At 39.9% G+C, this 23,615-nt stretch overlaps 1 protein-coding gene across 1 annotated transcript in view; it reads right to left on the reverse strand.

Annotated features, from left to right (window-relative positions):
• Window positions 1-278: 278 nt before the first annotated feature.
• Window positions 279-23,615, reverse strand: part of LOC122814331 — a 336,761-nt gene continuing 313,424 nt past the window's right edge. Inside the window, exon 4 of the mRNA XM_044086917.1 lies at window positions 279-2,812. Within this exon, the coding sequence (XP_043942852.1) occupies window positions 2,672-2,812 (141 nt within the window). The 3' untranslated portion in view covers window positions 279-2,671. The remainder of the gene's footprint in view (window positions 2,813-23,615) is intronic.

Consider the following 23,615-nt stretch of genomic DNA (forward strand, 5'->3'; position numbering starts at 1 on the left):
CTTGACACAGACATACTAAATTTTAAAGGGACTCATTAGTTTTGAATGTGAGACTTACAGCAAAGGAACTGAGGAGGACTTAAATGAAATGGTACCGCAAGAATATATTCACATTTTGTGTAAAATATCATACATCTTTAAAGCATGGTTTAGTAATTTTGCAGATTATCATAGTGGTGCTGCGGTAGCGTTGTCACCTCACAGTTAGACGTTGCCCGTTCGATTTTCAGTTAGAGCGTCTTCTGTGTGGCGATATGCGTAAATGGGCGTTCTTTCATTGAGTTTGGGCATTAGGCCCAGCAAGCCAGCACATAAAAATCTACTGCCAATCATTAGTGAACCGGAGTTCCACTGTGTATTATATTCTTTGTTAGATATGCACCTGATCAGGACTGGGAAAGAAAATAATAACCTTTAGCTTTAGTGCACAACATTGCTTAGTTCTGGTTTCCTCAGAAGAAAACCAGAAGAGAATTGGGCATGTTTGCACTACCATATAGTTGTTAATTAAACCTTAGTGCCTGAATTCAGAAAGGCTTTCATTGATGCATAAGCTTTAATGCAGAAGATTTCCAAATAGCAGAAAGCCTTCGTGATTCAGAGATGGGTATCCTTCTGTGCTTTTCCCACAGTGTAAGCCATAGTACAGATAGCAGTCTCATTGGAAAACTGCATGTTAATGTAGCAGTTTGGGGGACTGGCTAATGATAATTAGTCATGTGCTGTTCCCCAGACATGACTGTTGCTCTTAAGTGACTCAGCACAGTGATTATGAATTGCTTTGAGAAGTTTTTTTTTTTTCTATAGGAGGAAAAGTCATTGCATTTTGACCACTCCTATGAAAGTAGTTATGGTACAGGCTAAGTATAAGAAAGACATTGCTTTGTGCATGTGTTTATGTATGTATTTGTGGATGTGTGTTTACAGTGTATAATGTGCGTGCATTGTAGAGACACAGCTGTGGCTGAATGTGTGTGTATGTGTGTTTCAGTGTATGTTTGCCTGGGTGGCCACACTACTGCAGTTAGGGACAGTATGCCAACTCTGTGTGTGTGTTTATGCCTTTGTACATGGGTGCCTGAATGTGTGTGCTTGTGCACGTAGGGGAGTTCCTATGCTACTGCAATAGATAGGATGCAAGGCACAGCACTAGCATAGTCAGGACTAATAGTACAGTACAATACTCGATTCAGAGACATGTGAATGAGTTGATAATGAGGTGTTTATCTGTGTGGGTTTGCCAAGTCTCTGAATAAGAGATTCTTTCCATCATACTAATTGCCCAACCTGCACTGGCCAATTAGTGTGGGTGGAGAGAGAGAGAATGTTTGTGACTATGTATGGGTTTGTTTTTTAACTGAAATTCTGCTGTAGCTGTTTACTTCTTTATGGCCATCAACAAACAAGCTCATTCAGTCACAGATGGAAAATTCCTCAACAAAGTATATATCTAATCTAAAAGCTCAGTGGCCAGAGAGTTATTTACATCAGACTTAGGGTATGGGTGCAAAACCTCCTAAGTGGTGGCAAAATCATCATCACAAAGATATGTCAAAGACTTGTCAGCTTTAATTGAATGGGGTTTAATTTATCTAGCCATGAGAAAATTAGCTGTAACGTTCACTCATATCACTTTTATTAGCATTATTCATTCAGTTGATAATTTTAATCAGCCTCAGCACAAAAAAAAACATTAGAAATGTAATCTTTGTAATGAAACTGTCAGCTTTTCTGGAGCATAGTTATTGTTTAATGTATATGAATCAAGATGCTATAAATGTTGTATGATCATAATAAATGACATATGCTTGTTGATCGAATACTGTTGTTATTCTAAACTAAGAATACTTGTGAAATGTGCATTGTAATGAAATGATGTGCTCCTTTAATACTGTCAAAGAAAGCAAACGATATATGGATGGCTGTCTTGTCTATCTACCTACTTATCTATTTATCTGTCTATATCTTGTAACAGACTCAAAAATGGGGAATGATTATTTTTGTTGCACTGACTTATTGGCTTTCTTTACTTTGGTCTAATTGATTTTTGATCAGTAGATTCTATCTTCATGTTTTCAACAAGTACATACCTGACTTATATCTACTAACTGTAGACATAATATTGTGAAAGTGATATGTGCAATTTAAAAATATGTCAGTCTGTTATGACGTTATCTATAGTGGTCATTTTACAGTGTGCAGAACAACATCATATTGATTCTAGGTATTATACACCTTATAGTGCTGTGGTACCGCCACTCCTCTTAAAATATCAACTTTCATCAATTCATATTGAGCTCTACCTCCTAATGATTTATATTTGTTACTGACAAATGAGATATTTATATCACACAAAGTGGGCCAACTTATTATTTACGGCACAATGTGGAAAAGGAAATTCAAAGTATTGTATAACTTAGTTTGAAATAAAACAAGGCATACTGACATCTTATAAAGCTCCTACTATAAGAGCGACAGTCAAAATGTGCAAAGTGAAAAAAATATTTTTTATACCAAGCTGTTAGTAAGAAGATGAATACTTTTACAAATTATGTTACTAAAACATATTTTTGAAACTGAGACAGTGAAGTTTGCATCTTTTTTGTTTCTTTCATTTTGAAGAGTTCAAACAGTGGATTTTTTTAAAACATCTAAAGGATCCCCATTTTCTCTAAATGGCAAGTGATGAATACTCAGTATAATCCTCCGTCTTCACATTACACTGCATCTCAATGTGACTTTTCTTTTTTCGCCGTTTGTCAAATGACAGTTCTGCATATGTTAGGTCATTTCTCTCATCAGAACAACAGGCCTGAAAAAAAAAAATCAGAAATGAAGTTAGAGTAACAGATTCTGTATTCACCTATCTAAAAATGAAAGTGACGGATGTTTCATTTTTGATTACAAAAATGTGATTTATAAGCTGCCTAGTATGTTTGCTCTGTCACATCCTTCAGTTTTTTTGTCTTCTAGTTTTATTTCTTCAAAATGTATTGATATGCAGCACAATGACACAAAACCCTGACTGTGACTCAGATGACCCAAGATCAATTACTGGCTTGGAAAGCCGGAAGAGCCTGGGAGGGATGGGAAAGAGATGTGGGTTCAGTTGAAGGGTTTGAGGTGGCTCCTCCTCATGTGGTGACCTACCAATCAAGGGAAGTAGATTGGGGGAGAAGGAAGTGGATGGGGCCAACCAAACCAGTATAATAACCTTTATGGAGGTGTGTCAGGGAGCTGGCATGTCTACATAGCAGGGGCATAGGCAGCCTCTCCATGCTGATGTGGATGGCTGCTGTCATCACCAATGGGTGGAATTAAGCTGTATAACTTAAAATGCTATAATGGCTGCCGAGATGATGGTTCTGTGATTGGCTCTTGACCTGCATGAAACAAAAGGGCTGGAAACAGCTCTCATCCCATGAGGAATGAACTGTCCAATAAATCATGGTAGATGATGGTCAGCAGGCAAAGGACCACAAGATAGAAATTTAAAAAATGCACTCATATGATATGCTTTACTGGGCATTTTCAAAAAATAGACAAATATCTCATTTAAGTACTTCCAATTTACAATACTACTAAGCTAAAATCAAAATATTCTCTAACAACAGAATTTAAATGATCATAGAAAAGTAATTTATAGTACTCTGTGTTTGCTATGCACTTAGACAATGGTGGATTAAAAAAAGAATACTAGAGCACAGAAAGTAAAATAAAGAGAAACATTCAGAAAATGGGCCAAAAGCAATGATCCAAGAAGTTGTTATATTGGGTTTTACATTAATGCAAACTCTTCTAAAGTATAATCTAGCTCACAAGTAAGGAACTGCAATTATGCAATTATCTGATAGCCTATGCACCAAAGCAACATCCCACTGATGCTTCTATTCTCTGGCATGTTAAAAATTAACACTTCCTCATTTCTGAGCAAAAAGATACACAGTTTCCCTTAGATGTTTTCTCATCAATGATTTGGCAAGGAAACGAATCATCTGAAACACATTTTCAGTCTTACAACAAAGCTCAGATTATACTTTTCTTCAATAACACTTCCGCAAACATCTGGTCTGCCATCCAGGAACTGACCAAGAAACAGTGTCAAACTACTTTGCAATTAAGACATGACTAAGGGTAAATTATTATCCCAGGGATAAAAATACAAAGGGGATTTTCCAGGGTCATTCTTTGCCACCCATGTGGTTTTGTCTGCCCTTAACCCATTAAGCTGTTTACTTAACAGATTAGGTCTTGGTTACAATTTGGCTCTCAGAAAACAACCTTACCTAAAGACCTTTCATCTACTTTTGCAGATAACTTAAAACAATGAAGAGTTGAAAGTATAACTGCAAATGATTAAACGTTTCTCAGATGATATAAGAATGATATATGGTCTTGATAAATGTGCAAAACCAACATTTAAAGCAGGAAAACTGCAGAACCAAGAAAATATCAATTTGGCATGTGATTGTGATATAAAAGAAACTTGGAAAGGGAGGGAGTGTATAAATATTTGGGAATTAATGAAGTATCGACAATAAAACTTGCACAAATGAGACTAAAAGTAAGGAATATGTCAGAAGACTAAAACTAATATTGATAGCAGCCTTGACATTTTGATATAAACCAAGATATCAACCAAATTGCTCTTCCTGTTTTAACTTACAGTTTTGGAGTGAGTGATTCCAAAAGGTAATGGATCAGCTGGATAGAAAAACAAGAAAATGCTTCACACTTATTGGGTCATAAATAAAACAAATAATTGCATACCAAAATTGTATATTCTATGCTCTGAAGGAGGTAAGCGCCTCCTCAAAATTGATTGATCTGTAGTTGTAGAACTGCATGTATATATGCTGACCTCATCAGATCCAAACATAATAAAAGTTTTAAAACATGAGGAGAGGAAGTTTAAAATGACCTCTTTACTTAGTTTAGCAGAAGCATTTCAGTTTCAAGCAAGAATGATGTCAAACTAGAATGAGATAAAAATCACACAGAAACACAAAGAAAGAATATATGGAGAAGGCTCAGATGAGAAGGAAAGAAATTTGGAAAAGCCATAAACATAGTGGCAAGTGTAGAGCTATTCCGGAACAACCTCATTTAATCAGAATTTGACACAGGAATGGTTAGGGAGAGGTGAGTTGAAACCAAAAGATTAAAGGTTAATAATGGCAGCCCAGGATTGTGGACCACATAATTTTCATTTATAAAGTCCACCGAACACGTGGGAAAAAATTACAAATATAAGTTTTGTAAAAAATCATTGGAAACAGTTGCACACCTTGTTGCTGCATGTGTTACATTCATGGCAAAGGGCATGTACACTGAAAAGTACAATAACGTGGCAGTACTATTCCACTGATGATTGCGCAAACACTACAGTATAAAAATAGCTGAGAACCATTACAAACATGAACCAAAAACATTGCAGAGAATGATGAAGTGCACTTCACATGGGATCACCCATTACCAACAGTTCAAAAAATAGATGCCAGAAAAACAGATATAGTAGTCTATGAAAAAAGGCAAAAGTAGCATTGATCATTGAAACTGTTACACTTAGAGATTACAGTATCTCACATACAGAGAGACACAAAGTCATAAAATATCAGGATTTGCAGGCAGAAATGAGAGGAATATGAAAGAATGTGAAAGAAGAACAACTAGACAGTTCCAATAGTAGTAGGAGCAATGGGCCTCATAAAAAATAATCTACAGTCATATTTAGATATGCTTTCAATACATGTAACTCTATATGAATTGCAAGAGGAGTCAATTCTGGGTACATTGCAAGTCCTGCAAAGAGCACTTTTGGCTAACATCAAAGACTGAAACAATACTAATTTCATGCACTTTAATTATATTCTGACTTTGGAAAGGGGTACACTCCAGTCATGGTATTAGAAACACAAATGATTTTGAGAAATTAAACCAGAAGATACTGTAGTTATGAATCTCTTTTAAAGAAATAACCAAGTAATGTTATTCAACATCTCATTAAAAGAACCGTTAAGCATTACTTTTAGGTTGGAATTTAATAAAGCCTACATGGTCATTTTTTACCATGAGCGCATCACAGAGTGATACATACACGATTGCAAATATATTTAGATTCAGTAAATTCTGTGTAACAGCTTGCACTTGTGCACAAACATGGAAACTTCTATTGCATGCTAATTACAGAATAAGTATCCAAATTGTATGCTAATGAAGCAAATCAACATGGTTGAGCAATTCAACAAGCTATAAAGCAACCATGTAGAGTCCATATTTGTGTTGCCCATGTATTCAGAGATTTTTTTGAATACAGCCATGGAAAGGAATCTACAAGGAAACAAGAGGAAGTAAAAGTCCCTAGATTTGTTCAGAACTGACTGTAATATGTAACACCACATACATTATGACATTATTAGACATGTTGGATGCTAGAAAATTAGATTAACAACAGCCACAATTCCATTTTAAGTGTCATGACATAAATGCAGCTTCACAGCCCAACCCCAAATGAAGAATATACTCGTAACTAATGTAGACAGGACAAAGTGCAAACCCCATGAAACAGACTAATCATATTGTCATGTAAGCATATGCAGTATGTAGCCAATGAAATACAGTCTAGTTTTATCAAAAATTGTATTCCTCTGTGCAGATATATAGCAAAGTAATACCCTCCCTTGTGTTTACAACATTGGGCTGTCCTGTAGTTTCCCTGCCTACACAGTTTCCAACTATGTAGATTTAGGGCTGTCAGCATGGTGAAGATGCAAATGAGGTCAAAACTCACTAGAATTGTTGAATCACAAAAAGTGGTAACCATGTAGGAGTGTTCACTTCATGTAGGCACTTCCACAGTGCTTGTTTTCAATGGATGTCAACAGTGAATGATGACATTGGGGGGGGCAGGTTACACTTAGAGAGATGTACATGTAGGTCTGTGAAAAGTGAAAGTGCATGTAGGCAGTACACAATTCCCAAATGTTGTCTGATTCTCTGAATTTTGTTTTAAAATGTGTCTCTGTCCACTTTAAGTATTTTTTTTTATTTTTTTGTGATTGCATGATGTTACTCTTAGCAAACCCATGGGAAATGGAGGAATGAATGGCAGGTTTTACTGTACTTGTCATGTATCCATTCCTGTGGCAGCATGTGTATGTTTAGGGCTTGAGTACAGGGTGTGCAACCTTGCCTTCACTTTTTATGCTCCATGTTTGCACGATATCATGAGAATGGAGGAAAGTAATACCAATTTTGCCAGTGCTTACTGTGTTTGCTCAAAGGTGCATGGAGGTGTGCAGCGCACGCTAAGCAGCCAGCAGCAGAATGACCACCACACAACATCCTACTAACTGTCAGACATTAGCAATGCACCTTGTGTTTGTGCACTGCTTATGGATGTGCAAAGAGGTGTATCTCGCATTCGCATACACTTAGTTAACTATCCCACAAATCTGCTGCTTGCTATGCTATGGAAAAGTATATATAATGCTTTATTATTGGTTTGTTATTGTCCATTTCCTTAGTATGACATAAAACTACACGTGGAAACATTGCAATCTAAGGGTCCATTGTAACTATACATCATATATTTACAATACATGCATGTGTTGCCCCCTCCCCCAACAATACTACAGCCTGGGGTCTCCTTTCTTTTTCCACAAATATATCAACCAAACTACAAAGTGTACTATATAATGTTGTGTGCTCCCTCATGTACAGGGCCAGTTGGTGGTGCTCATAACCTAGCTCTGCTAAATGCAAACATCCAATTATGCTCAATAAGGGCACTTGTGTTGTTGCACAGATAAGCCCAGTCCTATTAGGCTAGTAGCCTCATATAAAGCTATGAAGCTATGTGCCTATGCAGGCCTCTCAAGCCATTGTTCCTCATGTGGCTTGCTGTCATCTACCTGCACTCTTGTACAAATCAGACTTGTGTCATGGCACTTGTAAGTACTGTGCTCTGTAGTCTGTGCACTTAGGTAGATGTTTTATTCTCACTGCAGTCAACTTGGTGTGTGTGTGTGTGTGTGTGTGTGTGTGTGTGTGTGTGTGTGTGTGTGTGTGTGTGTGTGTGTGTGTGCGTGCGTGTGTGTGTGTGTGTGTGTGTGTGTGTGTGTGTGTGTGTGTGTGTGTGTGCGGTCACGTGTGTGTGTGTGTGTGTGTGTGTGTGTGTGTGTGTGTGTGTGTGTGTGTGTGTGTGTGTATGTGTGAGCTGTTACTTGACATTACAGAGAGCACTTTAAACCAACGCGTGGGAGACTGTTATCTTGTCCTCAACAGACACTGTTGATGTCATCAGCTATATAATAGTTTTGGACATGCAGTAATCCCACCAGGGTATGGTCAGACAGTAGGCTGGAGGCCAGGCAGATGTAACCTCATCATATACCAAACAGATTATAGTGAAATGGATTTTAATCTATCCATATACATCATGGCATGATTAGTAGTGTCTGTGTTATGTTGACAAGAAAGGCCTATTGTCTCTCCAGACACACTTTCTAGATGTAAGCTGACCCACCCAGTGAAAGTAAGGCAGCTGCAGTACTGTTGTGATTAACTCCTCCCAAACAGAAATCACTCATTTGGAACATTGAGAACAAGCATATTCTTCATTATATCTCTCCAGAGTAGTACTGATTCTCACATGGTATGGTGCCATTTTGTCACCTACATACTGCATATGATGGAATGTATTTAACAATAATGTGAAGCACAGGCATTTACACTATATGTATGCATTACTTAGAAGTGTACTGATGTCATGGCCATTTTTGTCTAGCCATTTCAGAGGCAGACATGACTGGCAAGACATTAAAATAAACGGAAAGGTCTGCTGTGTGAGAAATATGTAGAAATATTTCAGGGACAGGTCCTTTGACAGCACTTGCAGAATTTCAAAGATATTTTGTTAACCAAAAGGGACATTTGACTGTTCTTTTGTGGGCGTTGCAGCTAAGTTGAGTTTCTATTACGGCACTAACAAGGATATGTTGCTCTTGTTACTCTCCTTGTTTTGCATCCTGCCTGTTGTTAGTATTTCACATCTCTAATTTACTGATAGCTCCCTTTTCTTCTGTATATGTAAACAATATTTTGTAGGTATGTGATACTTATGTGCATTATATGTTTATTTTCCTTTAGGCCATCTGCAGTCATGGCATTGAAGTGTGTCAATCCACGTCTAAGACTCTTCACAGATGCCAAAAATAATGTAATAACTGAGGCTTCTTGGCAACATGGTGCCTTCCTCCTGCAAAGGGAAAGGGAAGATATGGGCCATAGGCTCAGACTATGGGAACATTTTGCCAATGTGAATGGTGTGGGCGGATGCAGCCAAACCTACGAACAGGTATACCACAGGGCAACTGGTATGATTACTGCTTAAAGAAGATGCACAACTGCAGTAGGTTGTGACCTCTTGGTTACAGATGGAGGCCCTCCTAGGGAGCCACCACTGACCCCCAATGAGCTGTTCCCAGCAGATCTATGGAATACAGTCAGGTCCAGGAGACTGCCATACCACAAGTGCTGGATGTGGGTGCCAGCATTTCATCCAGAGAGAAGTTTCTAGATAGGCCTTGTCATCTGAACAGTTGACTACTTCTGTATAGTTGAAGAATTTAAAGGAAAAAGTTAAATCTGTGTGACACGTATTCATTTGATCAGTGGAGGATTGAAGATTGCTACAGGCATAAGCTTAGCTTGGAGTTGTCAGCCACATTCTTGTTTCAACAATTGTTTACTGCAGCTATAAAGGGGCAAATGTATTAACCTCTGTGTTACTGTTGATTGTGATGTTGTTGCTTTTACCTCTTGCTCAACTTCTTTCAGGACCATCAGGGATCCAGAAATGCTTGCCTTCTGCAGTTGGTAAGCCAATTAGCTTGATGCCTGTACTGCTGATCAATTTAAACAAACACTGTAGTGTGTGATATTGATCTCAGGTGTGTTGTGTGCATTACAGGATTGTCTATAATAGTATCAGCAGTGTTACTTTGTTAGCATACATTGCACTATAGTAGTGCCAGTATTAATGTACTCCTGTGTTTCTTGGTTTTTTTATTACAGGTGAGTTTGACAGTAGAACTGTGGACCCTGTGCCACCTGACGTCAATGTTTCATCAGACTCTCACGATGATGGTGGCCAACCTGAGGCATGGTCAGGAGGTGCACATGTTGAATCTGAAACAGAGGTTGATATACTTCCACCCTCTGCATTCACAGTGCATACAGCCAGTAGGTCTATGCCTACCCAGTCCACTGAGCCCACAGATATTGGACAGGTGGAGGATGAGGACACTGATCAGGGAGGAGTGGCTACTGCAGCTTCAGTGCCTAGTGAGTCTGGCTGCAACTAAAGTGTCGGTGAGGTGCCATGCAGGAGGATTGATAGGGGTGCTCAGAGGTGGCCTGCTGTTCCTCCTCCACCTAGTGTAGGTGTCATTTCAAGTGCCATTATTTATGTTTAGGGCCATCATGGAGGCACAGGCACATTCTCATAGGTGCTCCATACAAATGCTTAGCATTGTGGATATGCTTCAGTCTAATATGCGTGACTGCCTCCACAGTGTTGCTGAATCACTGGAGGGGGGATCGGATGAATGCCATGTTGGAACATCTGTCATGGAACAAGCAGTGTCTGTGATGGAATGTCTGCTGGAAGGAGAATGTCCCCATGGCTATAGGTCAGCCATATCATCTGCTGATAGCCAACGTGGCTGTGCCTGATCATGCTCCTGTACTGGCAATACTTCCACTGCTCCATCAGTGAGTGCTAGATGTGGCAGGTCATGAGGTCATGGTCCTGGGCATTCCTATAAAGGGAGCATGTCCAGCAGACAGCAGTCAAATTCAGTTAGTAGCATCACATCTGAGCATGGTCCTGGACATCAACGTGCCAGTGCAACTCCTGGCAGAGCCAGTTATCATGGTCTCAGATGACAAAGATGAACTGCCACCTCTGCCATACATGGCTCACACCTGTCCAACACACCACAACATAGAGCTAGCACCCAGCTTGGCTGTGTTCATGCACACACCAATTTCACCTGAAGGACCCCTACAGACTCACACACAACAGTTACTTATTTTGTCTCACTGCCCATTGGTTTTTATCCAATTGTCTGCCTTTTTCTCCTTCATACTCGCACACATTCACTGACTTCTTATGTCAGCCTCTGCTTCCTGCCTCCACACACAACACCCTGTGCAAGTGATGATAACTGTGCCATATCACTATGTTCTAACTTTCAGATTCAGGGATACAAATTAAGTGTCTGATGAACAGGGTGCATAGCTAACTTATTGCTTATTATATCTGCATTGGTGTTGTAAAAATGTTCATTGTACCTGTGACTTATAGTGCCTTTGGAAATGTAGAGAGTTGATAGCATCCACATGTGACAGCTTTATAGTGAAAGCTTTTGTAAGGGTTGTGAAGTTCAAAACTGCAATGTGTATCATTACTTTGTAACTTCTCTCTGTACTGACCACCACAAAACACCCTGTGGGAATGATGATAACTGAGCCATATCCCTTTTTTCTATATTTTGGATTCAGGGAGACAAAGGCTTTCTATCTGATGCTCAGGGTGTATAGCTAACTTACTGGTTAGTGTATCTTAATTTGTGATGTTTAACTGGTCATTGTACATTTAGCTTATATTGGCTTTGTACAGTTCCACAGTTAATAGCATCAAAATGTCACAATGTTATAGTGGATGCTCTTAAAAGGGTTGTGAAGTAAGATACTGCAATGTACATAATTACTTTCTGACATGTCTCCTACAGGATTTTCAAGTCCAGCCGTATGGTGGACATCACAAGAGTAACCATGATATTCCAATCTTAGGCTTGTATGACAACAGTGCATTTTTGTTTCCCTTTCCTTAGTGTTTTTCATTTAAAGTTCTTATTTCTTGCCACTGTTTGAGTTCATGTCAGAGGGGGAACCACCAGCTGCTGTGAGTTTAGGCAGACATAAGTGTGCTCAGTATGCCCTTGCACTGGCTAAGAGACAATGCACAGCACACTCATTCACCAAGTAGGGGCCTAAAACCTTCCTTCTCCTACTCACATACATATAGTAGCATTGATGCCAGGCAACTCACACAACCTTTATCTTCTCATGTATTTGGCTGTGCACTGCTTGCATCAGACAGCGTCAGTCCTGAACAAACACTGTGGCAACTGCTGCATTTATGAGATAAGTCCTGAATCTGGAGTGTATGGTTTAATAATATCATGGCATATCCTTATATTGCATCACTTTGTACAGTAAGTAAAAGGCGGGAGATTTGTACAGAAATCCACTTAACATATGTTAGCAGAGACATTTGATTTATATGTGTTCATTAGCATGTAGTAGGATTCACAGTCATACCTCCGAAGAGTATTGATGATCACTGCATGCCTTCAGTTTAGCACCATACATTTGCAATGGGAAATAATTACAGAGAGAAGTTAGAAAGTAATGAGACACATTGCAGTTTCTGACTTCACAACCCTCACAAGATCAAACAGGCAGGGTGCAAAACAAGAAGAGTAACAAGAGCAACATATCCTTATTTGTGCCATAACAGTAGCTCAGCTTGGTTTGTCCCTTGACAGAACAGTGTACCCTTGCATGTGCCATAACAGGAGCTCATCTTTGCCCCCCCCCAAAAGATTAGTGTATGCTTGTTTGTGCCATCCAACCTGACCTTCATTTGATGGCAATGGCATATCATAGTATTCCTAGTTAATCTCCTCACAAGGTAAATAATGCAGACAGGCTTACACAGTGCATGTCTCTGAGTACTGGTCAGATAACCAATGAATGACAAACAAACACAGGAAGGTAATACAGAGCTGTATATTTGCAAGCAATAATCATAACAGGTTGTGTGATCATTAAGTGTACAATATCCAAATATATTAAATATAAAACTATAGAAACAGGGTTGTGTGAGGAATTAATTTATTTGCTGCAAAGCAGTTTGTGTGGAAAAGATAGATACGGCACACATCCTTTTTTCTGAAGGTGCATTGGACAGAGTTTAAATAAAGACCTATGTAAACACATCTCATGTGTACTAACAATTTGGACTGTGTATGTCATAACTGATTTTTCTCAATTCAATTATTTCTCAGTTTTTTGGGGGAAGGGTACTGTTTGTGTGATGTGTTGCTTAGCACAAATGGCTTAGGTTATGTTCATTTGGTTTGCACGTAGAGCAGCATTGCACAAACTGGATGAATGGACCACAGACGTTGCAAGACAGAATCCAGACAGCCACAAACCTAAATCAAATGCATTCAATTAATATTACTGGCCATCACGCCAAACATGGTAAATGGTGTTGTGCTGTGATTAACCTTGAGTACCATGTTTGCGTGATGGTAAGAGATGTGTCACATTTTCAAATGTTGCAAAACCAAAAAGTGCATACTCTCAGTAAGCTGGATACCTGCAATTGCCAGGAAAACATCATTTTACATTGGTCTTGATCTGTAGTAGGCATGGCAGGTGTTCATGGACAGGTTTTGAGATTCTGTGCTCAAACATGGCATGTCCAGGAGTCCAAAGTATTTGTTGGACTCTAAGTGAATGAACATGGGCCTAGGCTGTTATAGAGGAACAGTTGTGGCTCAGATTACAAGTCAGAGGCATGGAATAGTCTTGCCTGGGCTTTGACCAGTGCTACCGGTATCCCCTGAACTGGTAAGCAATGTTAGAATCAGTACAGAGACTTCCAGGTGAAAAGGAGGGATAACCTTGAAAATTTGATTGAGGAATATAAGATTGGGGGCATCTACAGATGTATAAGTATTACTTACAGAGACTACTTGTAAGAGTTAAAAGCTGGATATAGTCAGGATTGGTATCAGGATTGGGATTCATAATAGTATTTTGTTCTGTTCTGTTTTTCCTGCAGCCTTCACAGACTGAGAACCAAATGCATGAATCCATGCCACTAGATTGACTGAACAGCACAGTTATAGGTTCATATGTGTTTACTAAGCTAATGACCACAAGGGCCTTTTTAAGCCTAGCCATGCATCCCAAATCTCTGACAATTTCTGATACCTTTGAGAAATGTAAGCACAGGCCTGGGAGATGAACCATTTACAGGTTACCTGTGTCCATTAAAGACATAGGTGCCAAAGCAGGGATGAATTTACTGTTTCCCATACAGTTGTCCAGGCTGCACTTGAATTGGGTTAGGGAGGCACTCTGCTTTACATGGATGGGGAGCCTGTCCATAGATGGGCTAGTCTCTGGGATACATACCTATCTCTCCAACAGGTCCTATTTATATCACAGGCAAGATTTAAGTCCTTGGAATGGGTAATTCTGGTGCTGTTTGTTTTGTGGATATGCAGGAGGTCCACAGTGGTGTCTGACAATGCCCTGTATGCCAGACATAGATCTCCCTTCAAAAACCTGAAGGTAGAATACAGGTACAGGGTCTTAAGGCAGTTTGCATAGGACATATTACTTATGTCCTGTATTCTTTTAATGAGGAACCTCTGTGGATGTTCTAATTGTTGGATATGCCTGGTTAGGTACATACCAAAGGAGGCATTATACTCAATGACAGGTATGATGAATGCCGAATACAGTTGAACAATGACTTCTTTGGACTTAGATGCCATACCTTTGTTTAAAAGTTGCGCAACATACAATGATTTCCTCATCACTGCAGACAGGTGCTGATCAAAGGTCATATTACTACCTGTGTGTGTCCCTAAGTCACTGACTACTGGGTCAACTCTAACGGGAGTGTTGTCAATATGATAGTTACCAGGGATGGATGACTTACCAAAGGAAACTATTATGCATTTCTTAGCATTTAGTTTTAGTCCATGGCTCTGGCACCAGTTGTTTGTCTGTGTCATCCCCTCCTGGAGAACATTTGTGTCAGTGTGAGATTCAATGACAGCTCGTAGTTTGCAATCATCTGCAAATTTAGTCAGCCAGACACCACTGACATTGGCCTTAACTTCTGAGAAGTAAATGCCAAAAAGGAGCAGTCCAAGGACTGATCCCTGAGAGACTCCACTTGTGACTGGCCTCTTAGTAGAGATGGACTCCCAGTTATAACTTCCTGGGTCCTGTCGGTGAGCCAGTTGGCTATCCACTGGGTGACAAATTGGTTTGTACCTAGCCTCTTGAGTTTGTTAACAATGCCCAAGTGGGGTATTGTGTCAAATGCCTTGGCCAGGTCAAGGTAGGCAGTGTGAACAATTTTGCCCTCATCCATTGCTTTAGTGATCTTCTCAAAGAAGTCCACCAGGTTGAGTAGGCAATGATCTGCCCTTGATGAAACCAAACTGGGTTGGGTCCAGTGTCTGGAGGTGTACTGTATCTCTATTGATCATCTCCATGATAATTCATTCCATAGCTTTACATATAAGACTAGTGAGATACATGGGTCTGTAGTTTCCAGGGTCTGTAGATAGCCCACTTTGTAGCATTAAAAGTAAAGACACCATTTTGGTTTATTATACAGTTGTATGAAACTGAGCATGCATCTCTCAACTGTCCAAAAACAAATAAGACTGGACACTGCTCAAATACCAACTCCTTCTGTTTATTAAAAATAGACATACAAGTGATGAGCGCTTTCGGGCCTTAGCCCTTCATCAGATAAAGCATCTCCCAAAACCAAACATTTTAAAACAAATACAAACCAATAGAAAATCAGTAAAAATCAGTAAAAAACCCGCCTGTTCTTAAGGGCGGGTCTCATAGGAATGACTTCATTAAGCCCAGGACTCCTGTGTACCATTAACTCAATTATCCATTTAGATTCAGCTAGCTCTATTAACTGTTTAATGTCTCCCCCTCTTTTGTTCAACTTCACATTCACTATCACTTTAAACTTGAAGCTATGTGTAGGATGAGCTACCAAGTGTCTATATAATGCATTGCGTGTGTCTTCATTTCTAATCGAAGAGAGGTGCTGCAAGACCCTAACTTTAAACATACAGTTGGTCTTGCCCACATAAAAACTTGTGCAGGATTGACACTCAGCCAAATAAACCACATCCGTGGTTCTACAAGTTGCTCTCCCTTTCAAATCAAACAATCTTCCAGTCACTGGATGTACAAAAACACCCCCACTATCTACATAAGCACACGCCTTGCATAGCCCACATGGAAAAGTGCCCTGTTTAGTGATGGCCAGATTATCCATACTGGTCTTTGTCTTATCCCTACAAAGTAAATCTTTCAAGTTTTTATTTCTTTTATATCTAAAAACCGGTTTATCACCTGGCATACCCTTCAAACTTACATCACTAGTCAAAATGTTCCAATTCCCTCTGATCAGTGCACAAACATCACCTATATTACTGCCATAAGTTAGTGTCAACCTAGAATCATGTCCACTGGCCCTGTCATGTTGTGAGCTTATGCCTGTATCAACGGTTCTCAGCCATGGTTTATACCTATCCTTCCTATAATTTCTGCCAAACTCCATCCTGTTGTTCACCAATTTCCTATCATAACCCCTGGTATGAAAACAGTCCTTCAGGGTCCCCAACTCTTGCTCGAAGCATGCATCATCATTGCTGATTCTAGAAATCCTAGCAACCTGTCCCTGCACTATATTAGGAAATATGTGTTGAGGGTGCATGCTATCAAAAGAAAGCAAGGTATTCTTCCAGCAGTCTTTTCTATACAATCTGGATGAAAAGCCATTATCTGTCAACTGTACCCTGACATCCAAAAAGTCAATCTGTGTGCGTGAGCTGTTAACCGTGAACCTCAAAAATGATGTGGTGGTATGTAGGTAGGAGACGAAATCAGCTAAAGAGTTATCGTCCCCATCCCAAAGAATAAAAATATCGTCCACAAAACGCTTATACATCTTGATATGACCTTTACATGACATGTTATTCAATACCATACTCCTCTCCCAGAAGGACAAAACAAGATTAGCATAGGTGTTGGCACAGGGGGTGCCCATTTCTATCCCCTGTGCCTGCCTATATGCTTGATTCACACCTATAAAGACATTATTATTCAGTACCAAACCAAGCAAACCTCCTATGGTATCTATCTTCAGTGTAGTGATGCCTAACTCCTGCAAAAGTTCAGAAATGGCTCGTATCCCATAATCATTGCCTATGACAGTAAACAGGCTCTGAATGTCCATAGTTACCATAAGTAAACCACCATCAAACTGATCCAATTCATAGGCCCCTAGGTATTTCAAAAAGTGGCCTGTATCTAAAAGCACACTATCCAATCTGACTAGGTATGGCCTTAACTCCGTCTCCAACCAAATCGAAATGTTTTCTGTCACCCAACCTCTGCCAGACACTATGGGTCTGAGGGGTGGGTCAGTTTCTGATTTATGTATTTTGGTAGAGCTTTGAATATAGGTGTCACTGGCTTCTCTATCATAAGGAATTTAAACAAATCTTCACTAATCAATTTACTATCCAAAAACAGCCGTAAATTGTTGTGTACTCTATCTATAATCCCTTTCACACCTAAAGGATTAATTGGGGTATACGTATCAACATTCTGTAACAATCCTAACAACTTACTTTCATACCAGGAGGTGTCCAGTATCACTACAGCACCCCCCTTGTCAGCCATTTTGATAGTGATATCTGCATTATTCCCAAGATCATATAGAGCTTGTCTCTGTGTGGGACTCAGATTATAAAATCTACCATGTGTCCCCTCCTGAAAATAGAACATCAGATCTTGTTCACAAGCATTAATGAATAAATTCATAGCGGGTGAGAAAGGGGGGACAAAACCGCTAGGCTGCCTTAGCATGGTATTACTCGGGTTATCCCCTCCAAAAATCTGTTTCAAGACTAAGCTACGACAAAAAACCATAAGGTCCATAATGATGTCATTATATACACAGGCCCTACTGGGCACAAATGTCAGCCCTTTATTTAAAACAAAACACTCATCTTCAGATAAACTGTAAGATGAAAGGTTAAAAACAATACCAGTATCTTGCTTAACAGTCAGTGCAGCAGCTTCCTCCTCTTGTTGTACACCCTGTCCTCGCTGCGGGAACGATACCATACCCCTTTCTTCTTGACAGGTGCCGGCAGTCTGTCCAAAAAATTCAAACGACCCTGTGTGTCTTTCGGTCTGGCACCAGTCCTGTAATCACTCGGATCACAAACCAACACCTCAGACACAAAACCAGTATCCGTCGAAACAGTGGCACAAGATGGTGCCTTAGTGCCCTCGATGATGGAACTCATGACGGGGATAGGCAATGATCTGCCCTTGATGAAACCAAACTGGGTTGGGTCCAGTGTCTGGAGGTGTACTATATCTCTATTGATCATCTCCATGATAATTCATTCCATAGCTTTACATATAAGACTAGTGAGATACATGGGTCTGTAGTTTCCAGGGTCTGTAGATAGCCCACTTTGTAGCATTAAAAGTAAAGACACCATTTTGGTTTATTATACAGTTGTATGAAACTGAGCATGCATCTCTCAACTGTAGCAGGAAAGTAAGCATGCATTAGTCTGTAGGCCAAAACAACAGTTCAGTATTACACAGTAGTCAGAGGTTGTGGGTTCAAAAAATGTCAGAGGTTGTGGGTTCAAAAAACACACTTAACAAACAAACAATTCTGTTAAATTTTCATCAGTATTGCAATGTAACATTAGACCTCTAAAGCAATGGCATCAATGGCCCGCTGTAAACTGTAATCAGTATAATTAGAACACACATATGTGCAATATATGCACACATCAAGGACTGTTTGCTGCACTCTGTAGTATAGTGTGCATCTGTTATGAGCTGGGTAGTCTTAACAGTGAAAAAGTTGTTTGTTAGGAGTTGGTACTCTTTAAAAATAACAGAATAGAACCAGATAATTGGATCGATGTATTGTATATCACATATGAAGTTGCTAACCCTTATATTTTCTTTTTTATTTATTTATTTCAGTTTGATTATCAGGGAAGTCCACTGGGCCATGAAGTGTCCATTTTCAGTGGAGACCCGGGGAGAAAAGCTTCATAAGCAATACAATAAGGGTTACATAGTGTTGAAGGTAAATACAAGTGTAAAATTCATACAGTCAGGAAATGCAAAAGCAATGCAACACAATAAGGATTACATATTGTTAAAGGTAAAATACAAGTGAAAATTCATACAGTCAGGAAATACAAATGCATAAAATGTACATCATAAGACACAGTTAACAGATAGATTCCACTTTTTTTTTTTTTACAATGGCAATACTGATATTTACAATATTTACATACTTGGAGTCAAGTGAGAAATTACTTAATTTGTGACAGTCAGCTAAGTCTATTTTGGGAGAATAGAAATAAAAGCTTGAGGGTAGAGTGGAGCAAGGGGTATAGAGAGCTCAGTGGGGAAAATTCCCTAGAATTTATGTAGGGTGAAAGCAGGAACATTTCCGTTTGGATGACAGGTATATGAACAGTTGGGTCTTGAAGGATTCTGGGTTAGGTATAGTCCTAAGTGAGGGAGGGAGAGAGTTTAATTTCTTACCTAGAGAGAAGGAGAGTAGAAGCTGGCCAGCGGGATGTTTGGGTTTGTGGATGGAGATTAGGTTTTGGTGTTCAGATCTCAGAGATCAATTTGGGATGTATGGTGGAAGGATGTTTGTTAAGGCTGGGCATTTATCTGGGTAGAATGTTAAATTGAGAGTGGTGGTTAGTTGGAGATAGTCTAGGTGGTTGGGGAGTTCGAGCCAGTTCAGAGATTGTAGAGTAAGGCAGTGGTGAGTTGAGGTTTTGGATTTAGTGGCAAATTTAGAGATCATATTATAACAAATTTCAAGTTTTGAGGTGTTGGAAGCAGAAAGATTGGTTAGAAGAGGGGCTCCATATAGTAGAGAGGGTAGAAGGTAGGTAATTGCCAAGGTATGCCTGGAGGAGTTGAAGAGAAAGCGGTTATTCCTGTAGAGGATACCTAACTTTTGGTGGGTTTTCTTTATGTTTTGTTGTATGTGGATATCGAATTTAAGGTGTTTGTCTATGGTAATGCCGAGGAGTTTTGCAGAAGGGACCACTTCTACAGCAGTGTTGGTTTGGCTTAGGACTTTGAAAGCATTTTTGTCAAAAGAGAAAGCCCTGGAGGGAGGGAAAAGTAGTAATTTAGATTTATTAGAGTTGAGAGAGAGATGATTTTGGTGCATCCAGTTCTCCGTAGTGGAAAAAGCTATTTGTGTTTTAGTCAGAAGTTCAGGAAGGTTAGAGGCAGCACAGACTAAGGTAGAGTCAACAGCGTATTGGATAACTGTGGTATCAGGGATGACAGAGTGAAGGCTATTAATAAAGATGTTGAAGAGCATGGGCCCGAGGATGGACCCCTGGGGAACGCCGGTGGGTGTTGGCAAGAAGGAGGAGTTAGAGTTCTTCTATCTGACAGCTTCAGATCTGTCTGATAGGTAACTGGAGAACCAGCATAGAGTATTAGGGGAGAGATTAAGGTTGGCAAGATGAAAGAGAAGGTGTGTATGGGAGATGGTGTCAAAAGCTTTAGAGAGATCTAGCAGTACTGTAGATACTAGAAATCCAGAATCTTGGGCTCGATTGACTGTTTCTAGGAAGGATAGTAAGGCAGTTATGGTGCTTTGTTAGTAGGTGATTCTGAGTTAAGAAAGGCAAAAGTTGGTGATGAACACATTTTTCTAGAATTTTAGATACTGGAGAGAGTAGGGCAATGGGGTGGAAGTTGGAAATAGTGGTGTTTTTGCTTCCTTTGTGAAGAGATAGAATGTAGGCGGAACGCCAAAGTTTGGGTACATACGACTCTTTTAAGGATCTGTTAATTAGGATAATTTCACCAATTTAGATATTGGAGAGAGTAGGGCAATGGGGCAGAAGTTGGAAATAGTGGTGTTTTTGCCTCCTTTGTGAAGAGGTAGAATGTAGGCTGAACGCCAAAGTTTGGGTACATATGACTCTTTTAAGGATCTGTTAATTAGGATACAGATTGGGAGGGCAATACCTTCGGCAGCACATTTGAGGAAGGAGGAGGGTATGTTGTCAGGGGCATTAGAGCATGGCTTTAGTTTGGATAAGAGCCTTTTTATAAAAATGGTTGAAACTGGTTTGAGCTGGAAATTAAAAGGATAGTTATTATGGTTGTTGGGTGTTGAGGAAAGAGAGTTGGGTGGATTATTGCTTGGGAAAGTTTTGGTTAGCTTAGCTATGGATTCTGTAAAGAAAGAGTTGAAGTGTGAGCACAGCTCCATGTCAGTTAAACTAGGGTCAGGGCAGGGATTATTCCTGGACCCTGGATGGAGAAGGGATTTAACTGATTTCCAGAATTGTTTTGGGTTCTTATTATTGTTGAACTGTTTTTGTCCAAGGTGATTAGTTTTTTTACTTGGTTGTGGAGTTGGGTATATTGGAGCAAGGTGGAAGACATTTTATTTTTCTGATAAAGCTTCCAGGATTTGTCCATGTGACGCATGATTTGTTTTGTTTCTTTGGTCAGCCAAGGAGCAGAATTGGTTTTGACTCGTTTGTTTCTTAGTGGGGCTAGGGAGTTAAGAGCATTTAGGAAGACAGAGTTAAAATGTTCTACAGCATTGTCAAGGGGAAGAGTATTTAGGATTTGCCATGTTAATTTGTTTAAAAATGTTTGAGAAAATTGTGGGGTTAAAGTTGCTAAGATTACGAGTTTGAATATAGTGGTGTTGATATTGAGTGGAGTTAGCTGAGCGATGAATGAAAGCAGGGATATGGTCACTAAAGGTGTCAAGGATAGTGCCAGAGAGAATTATTTTGTTTGGATGGGAGACTAGAATCCAGTCTATGGTGGACCCTGGGGTGTGGATTTTGTTAGGATGAGTTGTAGAAGGGATTGCTTGGGTGAAGATGTAGAGGTTAATGGAAAGGGAGGGGGAAGGCGTGTTGATTTTATTCCAATCAATATTAACGTCGCCTAGAATGTAAGTTTCATATTTTATTTCAGTTGAGGCCCAGTGAAAAATATTTTCAAGGGTAGAGATGTTGTCACCTGGGGAGATATATAAGGAAATAATGCAGATATTCTTATGTTTATTCAATCATAGGAGACTTGCTGTTAGTTCAGAATTTTTGAATTGTGGGGTTGTGATTTGAAGAGGGATTAGGGAGAGAAGGTTAGAGTAGATTAGAGCAGAGCCTCCACCTTTTTTATTTAATCGGTCACTTCTGAGGATGTGGAAACTAGAAGGTAAGATTTCAGAGTCAGCAATATGGGGTTTTAGCCAGGTTTCGGAGATGGCTAAGATGTCAGGTTGGTTGTGTTTAATCCATGCTTGTACTTGGTGTACTTTGCTGTTAAGGCTCTGGGCATTGATAGTGAAGAACTTAAGAGTGTTAAGAGAGAAAGCAGAAGAAGAAGGGGAAGGTGGGAAAGGATTATTTGTAGTAGGAGAAGTAGGGGGTGGGGGGAAGGAGTTGTTTGTAATGAGGCAGAGGCCGGGGTTAGGATGGATATCTCCAGATAAGGCTAGGACATTACTAGAGATAACTTTTAGCCTTTTAGGTTTGTATAGTAAGAAGTTGTTTGGGGCTAGCAGTAGTTTAAGAGTGAAAGTTTTTGTTGAGGTGGAGAAGCGTTTGGGATGGAATAGGTGCAGTAGGTTAGGAGGAATAAGAGAGGGGGATATGGAATGGAAGTGAGTGAATAGAAGAGGTTGCAGGTGAGTGCAAGGGATAGCTTGACTAGAAGGAAGGCATGGGGGAGCTTTGGAAGAGTAAGAGGTAGCATAATAAAGAGGAATTAGTAGTACAAGAAGGGAGCAAGGGACCTGGGTAGTATAGAGGATTTGGGAGGGCATGTTTAGAATGGGGAGAAAAGAAGGGAGAAATGTAATGGAAGAGAACAGGCTATTTGAGGAGGAGTGGTAAAGAAGTAGAAGGGGTTATATTAAATTACAGAGAGGAGAGGAGGAGATTATGTGTAGAGAGGGTATAGGATAGTGGAGTGGGAGGAGTAAGAGTGGGAGGGTGATAAGAAGAGGACTATGATTAGTTAATTGATATAGGTGGGAGGGGTAATAAGGAGAGGACTGTGATTAGTTAAGTGATATGGGTGGGAGGAGAATGTGAAGAATAAATGTAGAGGTGCTGGGGGCGGGTGGAATTTGGGGGCAGGATAGGGGAGCGGAGTGAGCCCGCAGGGCGAACGGAGCGGGTAGAGCCAAAGGAAGGAGAATGTGAGGAAAACAATCAGTAGAGTGTGAGAACCAGAAGGTAAGTTTGTAGTGATGTGTAGGAGGTTGAAAGACTTACAGAGAAGTGGAGTCGTGGGTAGATATATAGATGAAAGACAGTAGACGAAGGTAAGAGGCTTTATGAAGGATAGAGAAGGGGTGTTTGTAGGTGAAATGTGGATAGGTAGTCCTGGGACAGTAGTGGGGGAGTGAGCAGAGGAAGAGATGTCAAGGAACTGTGTAGGGGAGAGAAGGTAAAGAGTGGGTGAAGTAGTAGGGACAGCAAGCTGGTATAGGATCATCACCTAGTGGCCAGACAGTTTGAAGTAGCAAAGTCCTCTGAGGGAGATATCAGGTTAGGGGAAGGAGGGGGCTATCATAGTTCGGGATTTGTTTTAATTTTTATTTTTTTATTTTTCCCATGGCACAGCAGGTTAGGCCT

The sequence above is a fragment of the Protopterus annectens genome, chromosome 10.part0, assembly GCF_019279795.1.
Source record: "Protopterus annectens isolate FY-2018-M chromosome 10.part0, PAN1.0, whole genome shotgun sequence".
Taxonomy (NCBI): domain Eukaryota; kingdom Metazoa; phylum Chordata; order Ceratodontiformes; family Protopteridae; genus Protopterus; species Protopterus annectens.